We start from the raw sequence: 19,139 nt of genomic DNA, 5'->3' as shown, positions 1-19,139 counted from the left end.
CACTTTTGTGATACACTGTAATAGTAAAATATCATAGTAAAATATCATAGCAAAATTTAAGTTAGCCTGGAACATTAAATTGAATGAAAACTAAACTGCATTTGTTACTCAACAAAATGAGAAGCATTTATGTGCCCAGGATTTGATCCCACTGGCAGGATGTCTGTATTAATTTTTAATGTTTAATGTCTCAGTATTTTACTTTTACAGTGTTTGTTTCAGTATCATTCTTCGTACTGCATATCTGTTTTGCGCTGCTGTAACACATATATTACACGCTTGGTGATCACACATGAATAATGGATATGTGAGAAAAGTGGATTTTAAACTGGATACAAACAGACAAATGCAGTCCTCAGCATATTTGAGCCACTGTAGTGTACTGTATTTCTGAATACAGATGGAAACATTCATACAAAGAGATGTTATTCAGTTATTCTAAGCTTATTGATTATCTGCTTTCTACAGGTTAACTTTACTCCCACTGCTATCTCCCAACTTTTCACATCCCTGGACATCCCTGGTCCATGTTTAATAGCTAATTTGACTGTGATTTGATGACTGTTAGCACCACTTCTGCCTTATTAGAAGACAGTAATTGTTGAAGCTAGCCTGCAAAACAGCTTTCCTCACACCCTTCACTTGTATAATAGAGTATGGTAAAATAAATTGGAGACTTGATGTGGTTTATTAGCCAAGAAACGGATTCTTATAGATGAGCTTTGTTACTTACAAATAACCATTGAAACTGTTGAGGTTGTCATTGGGATTCTCACAGATGACAGTGCTGTCAAAGTTTAGAGGCTCAAATGGAGAATCCTGTAACACAAAACCAACACCATATTAGTAACTGTGAATCCGGCATTTGTGGTATTCCCTTAATTAACCATCACTACATATATATATATATATATATATATAATAGTTTAGTTTGACTGATCTCTATCTAAACATCCAAACCACCTACAGCTGTGTACTAATGGTTATATAGGTTTGTATGGGACATACTGTATGTTTGTAACAGGCCCAGCTGATGTGTAGATTCGGATAATAATAAAATGCAGTCTGTCTGTCTGCTTATCTGTCAATCCATCTAAAGACAGTCTGTCTGTCTGTCTGTCTATCTATCTAACTACCTACCTAACTACCTACCTACCTACCTACCTACCTACCTACCTACCTACCAACCAACCAGTCTGTCTATCTGTATGTCCATCCGTCCTTTATTATTATCGCATATTTCTAACACTGAATGATTAAGATAATTAAGAACTGTCATTTCACAGCATCTCTTTTGGTGTTCAAAGCCCTGCATTTTTAAGTAGAACTAAGCCCGCTGTGACTTCGACCAAGATAAACTAATCAAAACCATAAAACCAAAAATTGCATTATCTTACATTCATACATTTATTTTAGTTGTTTTTCTCTCATACCATTACACTACCCCTGCCATGTTTAACCTGTTGAACATGTCTATCTATCTATCTATCTATCTATCTATCTATCTATCTATCTATCTATCTATCTATCTATCTATCTATCTATCTATCTATCTATCTATCTATCTATCTATCTATCTATCGGTCTGTCTGTCTGTCTGTCGGTCTGTCTGTCTGTCTGTCTATCTAAGGTCTGTCTGTCTATCTATCTGTCTGTCTTTCTGTCCGTCTATCTAAAGACTGTCGTTCTATCTGTCTGTCTGTCTATGTCTGTCTGTCTGACCGTCTATCTAAAGACTATCAGTCTATCTATCTGTGTGTATGTCTGTCTGTGTCTGTCTGTCTGTCTATCTTAAGACAGTCTGTCTATCTATTTGTCTGTCTGTCTGTCTATCTGAAGACCATCTGTCTATCTATTTGTCTGTCTGTCTATCTAAAGACCATCTGTTCATCTATCTAAAGACGTGTGAGTCACTTAAAGACTGTCTGCTAAATGCCACAAAAGCAAATGTAAAGACTTTCTAAGCCATCTAAGTCTGTGTTTATTGAGAAAGACATCAGAAAAAAAACATTATGTTGTAATACAAGGTTCTCCAGTGACAGAAATAACTTTAGTTTACTTCTGGACCGAATGCAGCAGTGTCATAGGGGATAATGTATTAAAAAGCATTTTAAGTTTAGGGCTTCACAATTAATCTGCATTCTCTCAGCACACAAACCATTCTGTCTGCCCTGCAGGTCTTAAAGCTTTGATAGGTAGTGTCTGTCATGACCCTCACCAGAGTGAAGAGACCGGGCACCACTCTCCTCTGCTTCAGGTTGGTCTCGCCATCCAGATTGGCCGTCTCTAAGTGGCACACTCCATTAGGGTCGGATGTGTGGAGAAGCAGGAGGTCTGCAGGGATGATCTCATTAGAGAGCACTCGAACGAAATCCCCCACTCGTACATCCTTCCATCTCTTTTCCACAAAGTTCTGCTGATGCCTGCACCAAGACAGACCTGTGTTATTATTATTATTATTATTATTTATTCATCTTTAAAGAAACATCTGTAACACTGAGTAGAATGCAGGAATACACCCTATATACAACCCCAAATTAAAAAGTTGGGACAGTATGGAAAATGCAAATAGAATAAAAATGCAGTGTTCCTAACATTTACTTTGACTTTTATTTGATTGCAGACAGTTTGAACCTGATATATTTTATGTTTTGTCTGCTCAACTTCATTTCATTTATTAATATACCTGATTTGGTACAAAAGCAGCATCCAGGAAAGGCTGAGTCTTTGATGAGCAAAGATGATCAGAGGATCTCCAGTTTGTCAACAAATGTGTGAGAAAATGATTGAAAATGAACCTCAAAGAAAGATTGGAAGGGATTTGCATATTTCTCCCACAGTGCATAATATCATTAAACCATTCAAGGAATCGGGAGGAATTTCAATGTGTAAAGGCCAAGGGCGCAAGCTTAAGCTGAACACCCGTGATCATCAATCCTTCAGACGGCACTGCATCAAGAACCGCCACTCAACAATAGCTGATATAACCACATGGGTGAGGGATTACTTTGGCAAACCTTTGTCAAGCACTACAATACAGAGTTACATGCACAAATGCCACTTAAAACTTTACTGTGCAAAAAAAGAAGCCTTATGTTAACCATGTCCAGAAGTGGCATCAACTTCTCTGGGCTCTGAGGCATCTAGGATGGACCATCACACAGTGGAAACGTGTACTGTGGTCAAATGAATCAGCATTCCAGGTCTTTTTTGGAAAAAATGGACGCTGTGTGCGGACCATCCAGACTGTTATCAGCTGTTATCTGTCATGGTATGGGGCTGTGTTAATTGTTAATACACCTCCTAATGTTCATCTTTCAACATCAACAAATACAGTACAATTAAGTGTGAACATACATACATTGGGATTACAAGTGCCACATCATTCATTCAGCTGATTGAAAAGTCTGACAAGAAAAAACAAACTATGCAAATCACTGGTTTCTCCAGGAATGTGGGCCAACATGTAAAACAGGGTGGGTTTCATTCTTAAACACGACATGTACGACATGCCAGAGCAACCCCTCCCAAGTCAAGAAGTCTACCAGCCAACAGTTATATTATACCTGCATACCTGTTACACTAGAACAATATCCTCTCATTAACTTAAAGTGCTGTGTAAACTCACAGCCTGCAGGCACGTTCTGCCTTTAACATTCTACCTTAAAGCTTAAAAATCCTAACACAGATAAACACAGATTAGATTAACCTGATAATATTCTCATCATGTCAAGCAGAATAATGTAGGTTAAGATAAGATAAGATAACACTTTATTGATCCCGAAGGAAATTGCAGAGGAGGTTAGTGTTTATGCATGACCGGTTTTAAGTGTTTTTATGAAATTCACCATAAGTAAACATATTTTTATTAGACTTTTAAAGAAAGTTTATACTGATCAGCCATAACATTGTTTCTACACTCACTGTCCATTTTATCAGCTCCACTTACCACATAGAAGCACTTTGTTGTTCTACAATTACTGACTGTAGTCCATCTGTTTCTCTGCATGCTTTGTTAGCCCCCTGTTCTTCAATGGTCAGGACACCCACAGGACCACTACAGAGCAGGTATTATTTGGGTGTTGGATCATTCTTAGCACTGCAGTGACACTGACATGGTGTTGTTGTGTTAGTGTGTGTTGTGCTGGTATGAGTGGATAAGACACAGCAATGCTGATGGAGTTTTGAAACACCTCATTGTCACTGCTGGAATGAGAATACTCCACCAACCAAAACTATCCATCCAACAGCGCCCCGTGGGCAGCGTCCTGTGACCACTGATGAAGGTCTAGAAGATGACCAACTCAAACAGCAGCAATAGATGAGTGATCGTCTCTGACTTTACATCTACAAGGTGGACCAACTAGGTAGGAGTGTCTAACAGAGTGGACAGTGAGTGGACACGGTATTTAAAAACTCCAGCAGCGCTGCTGTGTCTAATCCACTCATACCAGCACAACACACACTAACACACCATCACCATGTCATTGTCACTGCAGTGTTGAGAATCAGTGTATGTCGCTGCAATCCAGGGACTTAAATTATTTCTGTAACTAATCATGACTGAATGCCACACACCAGCATATTAGCAAATAATTCATTCACTTAGTTTTTGTAAAACATTATAAAATAGATAAACTTTATAATTTATTTACATATTAAATTATCTTTTATTATCTGTGCATATACTTCAAATTTTAGACACAATATATTTACATTTGAAATTATAAACAAAACTATATTTATAAGCGGGCAGCATGGTGACTCTGTGGGTAGCATTGTCGCCTCACAGCTAGAAAGTCCTGGGTTTGATTTCCAGGTGGAGAGGTCCGGGTCCTTTCTATGTGGCGTTTGTAGATGAATGTTCTCCCCGTGTTTGTGTGGGTTTCCTCTGGGAGCTCCAGTTTCCTCCCACAGTACAAAGACATGCAAGTGAGGTGAATTGGAGATTGTGAAAAATTGTAGCGAAATTGTCCGTGACTTAAACTGATGAATCTTGTGTAACCAGTAATTACCTGTCTGTCATGAATGTAACCAAACTGTGTAAAACATGATGTTAAAAGTCCTAATAAATTATAAGAATATTTTAAGTACAACCCCAAATCAGAAAAAGTTGGGACAGTATGGAAAATGCACATGAAATAAAAATGCAGTGTTCATTACATTTATTTAGACTTTTATTTGACTGCAGACAGGATGAACCTGAGATATTTCATGTTTTATCTGCTCAACTTTATTTCATTTATTAATAAACATCCATTCCTGCATTTCAGGCCTGCAACACATTCCAAAAAGGTTTAGGGCTAGTAATCAGGTGACAAAACTAAATAATGATGTGATTCCAAACAGGTGATGTCAACAGGTGATTGTAATCATGGTTTGGTACAAAAACAGCATCCAAACAGAGTCTTTGATGAGTAAAGATAATCGGAGGATCTCCAGTTTGTCCACAAATGTGTGAGAAAATAATTGAAATGTTTAAAAACAATGAACCTCAAAGAAAAATTAGAAGGGATTTGTATATTTCTCCCTCTATAGTGCATAATATCATTAAACGATTCAAGAAATTGAGAGGAATTTCAGTGCATAAAGGCCAAGGGCGCAAGCTTAAGCTTAACACCTGTGATCTTCGATCCCTCAGTTCCCAGGACCGTAGTGGCATTAACATTTTCAAATGGAATAAGCTTGGCACAATCTTGAACCTTCCTAAAGTTGGTCATCTGGCCAAACGACTCTAAAAGAGCTTTGAAAGTCCTGTGCACAAAAAAGAAAACTTGTTGGATGGACAACCATCTCTGCAGCACTTCAAAATCAGTGGTCAATGGTGAATAAAAGTCATATAAAAACTCTGGCACTGCACATCACCTGGACAATACCATCTCAGTAGTGAAACATGGTGGTGGTAGCTTCATTCTATGGGTGCTTCTTATGCCTAGTTTACACTCCAACAGGTCGCCGCTAGATGTGCCAGCTCGGAGGCAAATCAGCGTTCGATTGGGGCTCAAAAATCGGCTCTCAGTCGCTATGTGTGAACTGTTCAGTGACTCGATCCAATCACCTTGCAGAGCGCTCACCGACTCAAGAAAAATACTGTATCTAGCATGTTAAATATCTGGACCTGTCAGCGACTCAAAATCCTGTAGTGTAAAAGGTGTTACGATAATATAGTTTCTATAAGAATACATCGGCACACATACAAGCTTTACAGTATTTGTGATTTATCGTCCACACCAAACCATAATACCAACGATTTCATTCTCAATTTTCATGCGTGTTTTCCTAATTAAACGTAGTTTGGGAGATCAGACAGACTCGTCTGAGATTCCTCCTGGTGATACATGGTGTAGTGTGTGACCCCCTATTGCTGATCAGTTGTGTAGTGTGAAAACCACAACGACTTAAAAGACTCCCGATTACAAGAGATCAAGTTGTGTAGTGTAAACTGTACAGTGATCGGAACACCTTAAAAGTCATGTAGTGTTTAGCAACAGGGAGAGGACAACAGGTAAGGGATGGATTAATGTAATTTAAAACTTGCTTTGTGTGCATGATAAGTCAACTGTGGTGGCAATTCACCTGTCAACAGGCAAGTATTAAATAAAGGAAAATAAAAGAGAATAAGGGATTTCAGTGTTTTAACTGTATTTAATTGTTAAAAAAAAACAATTAATTATAAATAAATGCATTTATTAGGATTTTAAAATCATGTTTTACACTTTGGTTACATTCATGACAGAAGCGTTAGTTACTCGTTACACAAGATGGCAGAAAATCGGAATGCATTGTGGGAGATGCAGTTTATGTACAATTTTACAGTGTATTTTAAGACAATCATATGTCTTTTAAGCTCTCACAGGCCACATAAAATGACGGGGCGGGCCGAATTTGGCCCGTGGGCCTTGAGTTTGACACATGTGATCTACACAATGACAGCTGAAGTCCTTGTTCAGGGGCCCGACAGTGGCAGCTTGAACTGAACACTAGTCTTGTATGATGATCACCAGGTGACCACTGAAGAATATGAGGCTGCTTCTCTACAAAATGTACCACTGAGTCCTTGTACAGCATAAAAGGAAACATAAATAAATCAACGACCCAAGACACGTTACAAGAGGGTTTCAAATAAATTTCTGGAAAACGAAATCTTGATGTTTCAACAAGAAATGGATGGCTTAGCCAATTAGCCAATTTCCTGACTTAAATCTGATTAAATATTTATAGACAATTAGCCGCTCAGGTGGCGCAGCGGTAAAAAGACAGTACATCGTATCGAATCCAGCTCTGCCTTACCGGTTCGAGGCTATGATTGGCTGGTTGCTCAGTTGGGGGGCGGGACAAATGTGGGTCTCTCTGTCAAAATGCGATTACGACCTCTGCCGGCTGATTAGAGGCGCCTGCACAGAGATGAGGAAGAGTGCCCTTAGGGTGTGTCTCTCCGCATGCAACGCTAGGTGGCGCCACACTTATCAATGTGTGGGTGGCAAAAATGCATCCGGCTGCTGCCCATGTTTCGGAGGGGATATGGGTTAGCTTCGATCTCCTCGGTCAGGGCAGGGTTCAGCATAGACAGAGAGGAAGCACGATGCAAATTGAACAATTGGATGCGCTAAAGGAGGAGAAAACAATATATAGACAATTAAAAAAGTGTAAGCATATTACTGTGACCTTTGTAACCTTAAGGAACTAAAAACAAAGTTTAACAACAATGCTGCAAAAACTATGATTATTTTTAATGTAGATGTATCAGAGCTGTAAAGGCCTGCAACAGCTTAGTACTCATGTAATTCATTAGTAGTGTATAAATACTCCTCCTAATCAGTTTAGTTCTTTATAACATCTTTGTTTGTATTTATATACAGCTTACACTACTTTAATGTTAGTTTTAATTTCTCGTGTAATTAGCAAGGCTGTTCTTCTGAGTATATGATTTAGTGTAAAACCTACTTCCAGTTAAAGACCCACTTAGCTGGAGAGCTTAGAGCAGCCTAATTAATGTCTGGGCTCGTAATCTTTCATTTTCTCTTCCAATACTTAAAGGAGAACTATCACATTCAGCTATTTTTCTAATAAAAGAAAGACTGTATAATATTAGACCTTAAAATTACAATTTTTTTCTCTGAGCCTTTTATCTGGAGAAAATCTGGAGATTAGTGGACCAGCAACACTGCCGTTTCTGTATTATGCAGAGGGAATAAAACCGAAGGTGCATGATTAAATGATTAAACAATATCCAAATGTGGCTGTTCTCTGCATGCTCTGTGCTTCTATCATGCTGTTTGTTAATTTAGCTTGTGACAAAAAATTAAATCTTTGTTATTATTGAATTAAATTATCATGATGCATTACGTTGTGATACATTGTTGTGCACCATTGAGAATATTAAGTTAATTTAATTTTTTTACGCATTTATTTCTATCAACCGTTTTATCCTGGTCAGGGTCGAAAAACACTGGGAGCAAAATTGCTTCAGACATAGCCAATTACATCATTCAGCCATAACATTAAAACCACCTCCTTGTTTCTACACACATTGTCCAATTACTGACTGTAGTCCATCTGTTTCTCTGCATGCTTTGTTAGCCCCCTTTCATGCTGTTCTTCAATGGTCAGAGTAGGTATTATTTGGGTGGTGGATCATTCTCAGCACTGCAGTGACACTGACATGGTGGTGGTGTGTTAGTGTGTGTTGTGCTGGAGTGCTGGTGTTTTTAAATACCATGTCCACTCACTGTCCACTCTATTAGACACTCCTACCTAGTTGGTCCACCTTGTAGATGTAAAGTCAGAGACGATCGTTCATCTATTGCTGCTGTTGGAGTTGAAGGTCTTCTAGACCTTCATCAGTGGTCACAGGACGCTGCCCACGGGGCGCTGTTGGCTGGATATTTTTGGTTGGTGGACTATTCTCAGTCCAGCAGTCACAGTGAGGTGTTTAAAAACTCCATCAGCGCTGCTGTGTCTTATCCACTCATACCAGCACAACACACACTAACACACCACCACCATGTCAGTGTCACTGCAGTGCTGAGAATGATCCACCACCCAAATAATACCTGCTCTGTAGTGGTCCTGGGAGAGTCCTGACCATTAAAGAACAGCATGAAAGGGGCTAACAAAGCATGCAGAGAAACAGATGGACTACAGTCAGTAATTGTAGAACTACAAAGAGCTTCTATATGGTAAGTGAAGCCGATAAAAAGGACAATGTGTGTAGAAACAAGGAGGTGGTTGTAATGTTATGGCTGATCAGTGTATATCTGTGTATAGCAGTAGTGGGCTAGCATAATAGACTGCTGTGCCACCTGAGCACTCAATAGAGTTCATTATTAAATTATACCAACACCATAGCAGAGTTTAAACCACCATATTAAATTCAAAGTTCATTATGTTTCTCTAATTGCCGGCCACTTTTCTTACAGCAGAGCAACATTAGGTTTTATGGTATTTTGGGTCAAACTGCATTTAAAATATTAAAAAACGACGGCATACTTAGTGACATGTTCAACCCCAGACTGGAGTAGACAGTCAATCAAACAGAAACTGCAATGTTTGGGACACGAGTGGATTCACATAAAGTGTAGTATAGAACATCTAGTATTGCATAAAATTCAGTCTTTTGACCAGTATTTGAACAGCATGATCTCACTCACTCACTCACTCACTTTCTTAACCGCTTATCCAATTAGGGTCGTGGGGGGTGCTGGAGCCTATCCCATCTTTTTAATGGGCACAAGGCACACAGTAACACCCTAGATGGGGCACCAGTCCATCGCAGGGCAGACACACATACACACACACACACACACCCATTCACCTATTGGACAATTCAGTGTCTCCAATTAATCTGACTGCATATTTTTGGACTGTGGGAGGAAACCGGAGCTTTCAAAGGAAACCCACACAGACATGGGGAGAACATGCAAACTCCGCACAGAAAGGACCTGGACCGCCCCGCCTGGGGATCAAACCCAGGACCTTTTTGCTGTGAGGCGACAGTGCTACCCACTGAGCCACCGTGTCGACAGCATGATTTGATTTACATCATTTAATTTGATCAAACTGTAGGTGTTTAAGGAAAAGCTTAAGTGTTGATAACAGAACAGTCTGGGTAGTAAATGTTTACCAGCATGCTTAGTTGGGTTTCCTTTTAATACTTTAGCTTCTTCCTACCACCATCCAAAATCACACAGAAGGTGGATTTACCTTTCTAATTTGCACTTGGTTATCAGTAATTGAGTGTGTGTGTGTGTGTGTGTGTGTGTGTGTGTTGTCAATAGATCAAACCCTGTCTAAGATGTTTCCCTGCCTTGTGTTTTGACAAAAGACAGGACACCAGTCTATTCATGGGACAGTCTAGTGGGTAGAGCTTTGGGATATCAATTGAAAGGCCAGGTAGCCAACCACTGTTGGGTCCATGAGCAAGGCCCTTAACCCTCTCAGCTCCAAGGGTGCGGTACAATGACTGACACTGTGCTCTGACCCCAGCTTCCAAACAAGTTGGGATATGTGAAGAAAAAATCTCATTGTTCTGTACATGTGTATATGTATATATGACAAATAAAGGCATTGTATTGCGGGCATTTCACACCCATTTATTCATACTCACTCACACCTATGGACGTTTAAGACTAGCCAGTCTATTTACTTACTACCTTATATTTTAGGTAGATGAGTATGCAGACACAAAGAGAACATGTCTAATTTCATACAAACATGTATATCAGGCTTAAATCAAAACCCTGCAGCTTTGCATCATTACCCACAAAACCAACATGACATTCATTTTCGAGAGTTGTTGTGGGCCAGACACCACCTAACACTGGGTGCCCAGCTGAACCACACTCACCTATTAACTCATTTCCTTACATCCAGAGGCAATTGAGAGAAACCAATCCACACTTGTGCATTTTGAGGTAAGGTGTGAAATCAGTGCCAAGGCAAGCATTTACTTCAGGTCTCAAGGACCCATATTTCTGTGCAGCACTCACAGAAATGTCCTGGCCTGTCTTGCTACGTAGATTCTCAGTTAAGAATCAGATAAAAAACACCAGATTTGCTCTGCTATGTAAGAGTATTTAATCTGCAGTTGGTTCACAAAGCAAGCTAATAATAAAGTATGGCTTATTAGATGAAAAAGCCTCACTTGACTTAGCATAACTTAGCATAAATATTACCATTTACATACAGGTGATATTTGTTCCTGCTAATTCAAGTAGATAAAGCAGATTGCTGGGTTTGATTAGTACCCACCTGGCACAGGTACCACAGGTTTATTGATTGCACATGATTGAAATAAACCAATATATTAAAAGGCCAAACAGTTGCTGCCAAAATTGTATGTGCAATCTTTAGAAAAAGTCAGCTGATCTGAACAGAAATAGCAATGTAGGTTAAACAAACAGCATCAGCAAAATAGAGCAGTGGTTGCATATTAAAGTTTACTGATAGGGATGGATGCCAATATGCAGGAAAGTTACAAATAATACCCCAAAAAACACAGACTAAACAAAACATATTCATTGTTTTATATTTTGCTGCAATTACTGGCACATGTGCTATTTTGTATCAAAGACCAATGCACAAAGATGCATTATTTAAGAAGCACAAATCCTGGACCCTGTCAAAAATGAAATATGTGGTCGGAGTAATCAGCTTTTAATCAGCTATTGGCCACATCCCACAAATGCTCAACTGGATTGAGATCTGGGGAATTTGGAGGCCAAGTCAACACCTCAAACCATTCCTGAAGCATTGTTGCTTTGTGGCAGGGCGCATTATCCTGCTGAAAGAGGCCACAGCCATCAGGGAATACCGTTACCATGAAAGGGTGTACATGGTCTGCAACAATGTTTAGGTAGGTGGTACGTGTTAAAGTAACATCCATATGGATGGCAGGACCCAAGGTTTCCCAGCAGAACATTGCCCAAAGCATCACACTGCCTCCGCCGGCTTGTCTTCTTCCCATAGTGCATCCTGGTGCCATGTGTTCCCCAGGTAAGCGACGCACATACACCCGGCCATCCACGTGATGTAAAAGAAAACGTGATTCATCAGACCAGGCCACCTTCTTCCATTGCAGACCGGAAACACCCCACAAGAGCTGCAGTTTTGGAGATGCTCTGACCCAGTCGTTTAGCCATCACAAATCCTTAAATCCTTACGCTTGCCCATTTTTCCTGCTTCTAACACATCAACTTTGAGGATAAAATGTTCACTTGCTGCTGAATATATCCCACCCACTAACAGGTGAGATAATCAGTGTTATTCACTTCACCTATCAGTGGTCATGTTATGCCTGATCGGTGTACATTCCACCTCAGCAAAATCTAGACTGTTAATAATGCATGAAAATCTGCTTGACAACATATTTTACATTTAATATTTTACAGTAATATTGAAAAAGAACTTTCTAGCCATTCGGACAAGAAGGGCCTTTCTAAGGGAGCTAAGAAAGAACCTAACAGTTACACTAAACAGGCTTTAAAACTCCAATGTTGAATTGTCAACGGTTGCCCACATTTTTACATACAGTTATATCTAGTTATGACATAATAATAATCAACATAACAGAAGAAAAAGTGCCAGAAGATATTCACAAATTTGTGGATGTGCAGAGTGGATGGTAAAACCTGGCAGTGGTAAATTTGGCCATTTGGCAGATGGGTAGCTATTATATAAAAGTACTGGTTGTGGCATATTCTATGGTTGGTGTTTTGATGACCTAGATAAGCATGGTAACAGCAGGAGTAGAGCAGCAGTGGAGGTTTGGGAGTATATGTATCTCTGCATGAACCACATCAATCACTCTTTAGCTCTAAGATTCTGCTGTACGATGCAGTTTAATGAGCCATGGACGGTACTCAATCACACGCAGAAGTTACAGTTTTTGTTTCCCTGGTAAGCAGTGTATAAATATGGCAAAATGCCAATCCCAAGTACGGTTTAAACCAGAAAGCAGAAGTCTGCACAGTGTATGTTGCCATTTCTAGCAACTTGATTAGATCATAATTAGGGAATAAAAATAAACCCTCATACGAACAGTAGGTATTTGAGAGCAGTGGAAACATACAGAGTTTGATGGTTAAAGAAACAGAGCCTATTATCTCCCACTCTACAATTATTATGGTACATTTACTTTTACAGTTTACTTTAACAGTTCATCTCTGTGTAGGATTTTAAACCTACACTGCCATTTAAAGATCTGGAACCACAGAACAACATTAGCGCACCCTGCTCTCCAAAATAGTACATAAAAAAAAAAAGTCTCCTTAATTGGTGTATTAATAATTTAAAGTGATGGTTTGAAATCTTACATAGGTGTTTAACTGGGTTGAAGTCTAGTGACTGTGGAGATCATACTACATCCCTTACAGCAGGGGTGCCCAATACGTCGATCGTGATCTACCAGTCGATCGCGATCTACCAGTCGATCGCACAGTGCACGCTGGTAGATCGCGCCTCATTCAAACAGGTCAGCGTCATTGACATGAAATGTGTCCACTGTTTCTTTCATTTGTGGTTTGTTATCATAGCTACACCTCAGTCCACCTAAAGCACCGCTAATCTAGAAAGTTTTCATTCATCAGTAGCCAGTTTGTGCCATTTTTGAATTTTTCCTTTTGTGACTTACACTGTTTGTGAAGATGAGCACGCAACCAAGCACAAAGAAAACAAAAATGGTTAGATTTAGGCAAGACCACTGCAAAGATGGCTGTTTCATTCATACGTAGAAGAAGCTGACAGAGAATATTCAGATCTCATGTTACATATAGAAATTTTAATCCTACAATCTGACATTCATATGAAGTCAAGGGCCTCTGCTGGGCAATTTTGGAACTTGCTGGCTGAGGTAAAATACCCAAACATAAGAAAATGTGTCACATATTTTACTTTTAGCATTTTTTGGATCAACCAACTTGTGTGAATCAGCCTTTTTCAACATAAAAATAATTAAGTCTAAATTTCGGTCCATGCTTACTGATGAACACTTGGCATATTGGACATTGGCATCAGCAGCTATTGTCCAGACTACATAAACCTGGCTGAAACCATTCAGTGCAAATCATCAGAATAAGGTTAGTGTGATTTTTCAGTCGCTTGCCCTGTAAAGCTGAATATCAATATAAGCAATATCAAAGCTTTTTTGACCATGTCAGTGTCACTGCAGTGCTGAGAATCATCCACCACCTAAATAATACCTACTCTGTAGTGGTCCTGGGAGAGTCCTGTTCTATTGAAGAACAGCATGAAAGGGGGCTAACAAAGCATGTAGAGAAACAGCTGGACTACAGTCAGTAAATGTAAAACTACAAAGTGCTTCTATATGGTAAGTGGAGCTGATAAAATGGACAGTGAGTGTAGAAACAAGGTGGTTTTAATGTTATGGCTGATCAGTGTAGCAGAACTAAATCATTTATTTCTTTCAGAATAAAACTATGGCAGATATAATAAACAAAACTGGAATCAGAATAAAAATACATGATTCTAACACTTTTTAAAACACAATCATTATCAGCTCACTCTGTTCAGCGCATTTACATCTTTTTTTATTTAGTGTCTTGTGCATATTTTGAAAACCTCTAATTGAGAGCCTAAAGCTTTACTATTAGTTAGTATTAATGGCAAAAAAAAACTTTCCAGAAATAAAGCAAGTACTACACAGCACATAGAAATATGTATTTGTGTGTTATTTCCCTACTTCTCTATTTGGTTTGGACTTGTCTTTATCATGTAACCTCTAGGCGGGACTGAACATTGATGGAAATATTAATGGAGTGTGGTTTATAGATAATTGATGGAGAGGTTGATGTGACACTATATGGGCTATGACAGACAACAGGGGGTGGACACACGCCGAGATGTTTCAAAGATTTAATGAAAAAAGACAATACAAAAGGTACAAGACTGGTTAGAACAAGACAAGACGCAAACAACCGAACGCTGCTAAATGCTAATGTTAAACATGAATACTAAACACACATGAACTAGGCTAAATGCTAATACATGACAGACTGACCAAAATCACTTGCTGAGACAAATTCAAGGAAAACCAAACCAACAAAAGTCTCCAATCAGTCTCTCAAAGCTGCCTCCTTATATGTCTTCTGCTCAGACAAGCTTCACCTGTGGCTAATTAGCTGGAAACCAACCACAACGAAGGGGGCGTGGCAGGAGACAGAGCAAAGATGATATTGAAGCGTCAATTAATAACTAATATTGTCTAGTGATCTCACACTTTTTTAAAACAAAAATTATTATTCGAAGTACCCTACATTTCACAATATGTAGCAGCAGCAGCTCGAGTAATTTGTAACTCACGACCACAAACTGGAAAAAAGAGCCGTGTTATCACTATACAGTATAAACACAACGTTGCTGTGTTAAAGCAGCACAAATTACCACAGTGACGTATGTTTAAAGTGGCACACATGAACTAGGCTAAATGCTAATACACGAACAAAGCTAAGCTAACACTATTCTAAACACATATGAACTAAGCTAAACATGAACTATAGTAACCGACAGGAACAAGAAAAAACAAGGCATAAACAGAAACAAACCAACAGTAGCTAACAGGAATAAACAGGAGCTAAACAAGAACTAACAGACAAACAAGGCAAACTAAACAAAAAGGCAAAGCTGACAGACAGACACAAAGCTAATCAAAACAAGGCAAACATGCAAAATAAGCAGGAGTAAGTTAAACCAACATGACAGAGTAACAGGCAAACCAGATCAAATCAAACTCATGTGCTGGGGAAAAAGCAAAGGGATAAACCAGACCGACCGACAGCCTGACCGACAGCCTGACCGACAGCCTGACCAAAATCACTTGCTGAGATAAATTCAAGGAAAACCAAAACAGTCAAACACTTCTTCAAAGCTGCCTCCTTATATGTCTTTTGCTCTCTCTCTCTCTCTCTCTCTCTCTCTCTCTCTCTCTCTCTCTCTCTCTCTCTCTCTCTCTCTCTCTCTCTCTCTCTCTCTCTCTCTCTCTCTCTCTCTCTCTCTCTCTCTCTCTCTCTCTCTCTCTCTCTCTCTCTCTCTCTCTCTCTCTCTCTCTCTCTCTCTCTCTCTCTCTCTCTCTCTCTCTCTCTCTCTCTCTCTCCCTTCCACCCTCCCCTTCGCCTTCTCTCTCTGTTTTTCATCTCGTCTCTTTCATCTCTCGCTATCACTACTGTGTTTATCACCGGCTCTTCAGGCAGTCGAAAATAGATCTAAACGGCTCTGGTTTTCTCTCTCTATTCACTCTGATGCAACAGTGTGACGAAGGTTTCACCAAAAAGCACATGACACGTCGAACGCAAAGACATTGTGCAGCTCGTCAAAAGAGGAAAAAAATCTCCTACACAAATTTTATTTCTAGGTCAACAAATCTCATGGGGCTTTGAAACGCACACTCGCACACATGCTGAGTGAAGGCAGGAAAGGTGAAGGAAGGCAGAGAGAATGAGATTCAATAACAACTGCTTATTTTAATAACAGCTGGATTATAAAAAGGTGTAGTCCACAAAAGAACCACACCAATTCAAAATTAAAAGCAAGTAACACTATGTTTACTTTGTTACATTTAACTGGTTACCTTTAGGATGAACGTAACTTTTACAGACTTGCTGCCCTTTCTCTCCCGACTTTTAGCGCGTCTAATTGCCCGATTGCGTCATGCTTCCTTTCCACTAATGCCGGCCCCAGCTCTGAGGAGAACGAAGCTAACCCACGCCCCTCCGACACGTGGGCAGCAGCCGTATGCATTTTATCACCTACACCAGACGAGATCAGCTGCAGATCAGCTCTGTGTATGGAGAGACACACCCTGATCAACGCACTCCTTCCCCGTCTCTGTGCAGGTGCCATCAATCAGCCAGCAGAGGTGGTAGTTGCATCAGTTATGATCGGGCTCAATACCCCATCCCTATATGAACAACAGACCAATCATTGTCCATGTGTCACTCCAACCAGCAGGCAGAGCTGAGACTCGATACGATGTATTCGAGATCACAGCTCTGGTTTGCTAGTGTGTGTTTTTAGCATTTGACTTCACTTGAGTTTTGAAGACTGTTTTTGTTGGCATTTATTCATAATGTAAGTCTAAAAATTTACAATTCTCTTGGGTTTCATTGTCACATTTTGCATTACATAACGTTATCAGTAGGAGACATGTCTGGAGTGCAGGTAGACCAGTCATGTTATTTACAAAGAAAGGTTTTTTAAGATTCTCTAAATCTTTGAATAATATTATACATTTAATGATATTATCCACAAATCCTTGCAGTTACTTGTTTGTTGAGGAAAGTGCTTAAACCATCACATTATTCACTGACACATTTTTGGCAAAGTGGCAGCACAGATTTCTGTCAACTACAGTTAAAGTGGCATTACAAATAACTTGTTTCAGATTTTATTTACACCTTACATACTGTCCCAACATCTTTTGTGAAACTGTGGTTTGCACTGTAAAATACACACAAATCTGTAAAATCTATTTTGAGTTTTACCCTTTAGGCACCAACATGAATTCTGAAACTCCTGATTGGTTCATTCACTGTGTTTTTGGTCATAGATATTTTTAATTGATTTATTTTTGCTTTCTACATTGTGTCTTCATCTACTCCTAACCCTTCAAATAAAAACCAAGAATTAATTTAACATGATAAAGGCCATTTAAGTGAGATTTTCCAGCAGATGCAAAACGTTATGTGGTTTACCTGCTGTAGATGAGGCAGAGCTTGTTGTTAAGCTGCCGATCACACTGGTACCGCGTGAAATCCTCCCAGGCGTCTTTGATGGCGGTCAGAGCCAGTATGACACAGATGGGAATGATGGCCACTTGTGGTTGGAAGGCATTCACCACCGGAATAAAGTTGAGCACTGCAAGGCCTATGAAATAAAAATTGGCAAACCGGTGGAGCTGTTCGATCAGGTTCTTGGGTATAAAGGACCACAGGCTGTACTTGGTGGTCTTGACGGCATTGCTGGCGTATCCCCTGTTGGGCTGATGTTTTAAATTCTGGTCCTCATAAAGCAGGTTGGAGACCAGCGTCCTGAACTTGTTGTTCGTCCTCCTACGTAGGGGCCAGAAGTGCTGGGTCCAGGTCATGCTATCTTAGCTGAGTCTTCAGTTCATGCCAGATCTTGTCTTTAATTCCAGGCAGGTGCAGTGGGACCAGAGCACCTGCTGAGCACTTCTGTTCACCTGTACAGACTGAAAGTCTGGAAAGAAAGGCAGAAAACAGCTCAGAGCACGCCTGCCAAACCAATCAGACTACGTTATAAGTTCTTAGGCAACTGTCACAGTCGAAGGTATGCGGGAACACTGCATACCAGAGTGAAATGCTTAAAAAGAAGATGCTTACAAGTATAAAACTAGAGCTGGAGCATGGAACTTCTGATCTATCTATCCTTCAATTATGATCATGGAAGTGTACCAGCAGTGTGACACATTCACTGAGAATATGGCATGCATAAATAAGTGAATGATTTGCTGTTTCATGCTTTTGCATAATGTTTTAGACTAGAAAGAATTCAGGCCAGAGTGCGGCATTGTATGCATGCAGTCAAACCTGCTCTCAGTCCAATAACACTCTTCCAGTGGTTGGTTTTCACTCATCACACACACACACACACACACACACACACACACACACACACATCATACACAGGGTTCATAGGGCCAGTAAATTCCTTTGAAGATTGAAAGGAATGAAGGTGAAGGCTGCCATTACCCAGAGTGACAGACAGCAGGGTGGGACCCATGACAAACCATAAAACAGCCAATTATAAAGCAGTTGCTAAAAGTGCTCTAGCAACAGCATCACATGTCGTAAATGAAATGAGCTGAGCGTGATTACTGATGTCGTAATTCATGCGTCATGTATTGAAGAACCCTTAAGGCACAGTATTAATATAAATGATTTTCTGATTTTAATGAACTGAATGAGTCACAAACAAAAACTACTCTGTTTTGTCAGGTGACATTAATACACCAATAACCAAAAGTTTGTAGAGACCTGACCATAGGTTTGTTGGACAGTGGCTAAGTGGGTACCTGTGTCTGGGTCTGGGATGTTGTAGCCTAGTGGTTAAGGTACTGGACAAGTAATTAGAAGGTTGCTGGTTCAAGCCCCACCACTGCCAGGTTG

General features: G+C 39.8%; 1 protein-coding gene across 1 annotated transcript in view; it reads right to left on the bottom strand.

Moving 5' to 3' along the window:
- The window catches only part of atp10b (ATPase phospholipid transporting 10B), a 67,590-nt gene extending 49,493 nt beyond the window's left edge, over window positions 1-18,097 (bottom strand). The window contains exons 1-3 of the mRNA XM_062993276.1: window positions 17,706-18,097; window positions 2,219-2,423; window positions 734-819 (exon numbers count right to left, since the gene is read on the bottom strand). Of these exons, the coding sequence (XP_062849346.1) occupies window positions 734-819; window positions 2,219-2,423; window positions 17,706-18,097 (683 nt within the window). The remainder of the gene's footprint in view (window positions 1-733; window positions 820-2,218; window positions 2,424-17,705) is intronic.
- Between the last annotated feature and the right edge of the window lie 1,042 nt (window positions 18,098-19,139).

Source organism: Trichomycterus rosablanca, chromosome 1 (assembly GCF_030014385.1).
Source record: "Trichomycterus rosablanca isolate fTriRos1 chromosome 1, fTriRos1.hap1, whole genome shotgun sequence".
Taxonomy (NCBI): Eukaryota; Metazoa; Chordata; class Actinopteri; order Siluriformes; family Trichomycteridae; genus Trichomycterus; species Trichomycterus rosablanca.
Note: the sequence above shows the minus strand (reverse complement) of the source record. Positions and strands in the feature narration are given on the sequence as shown.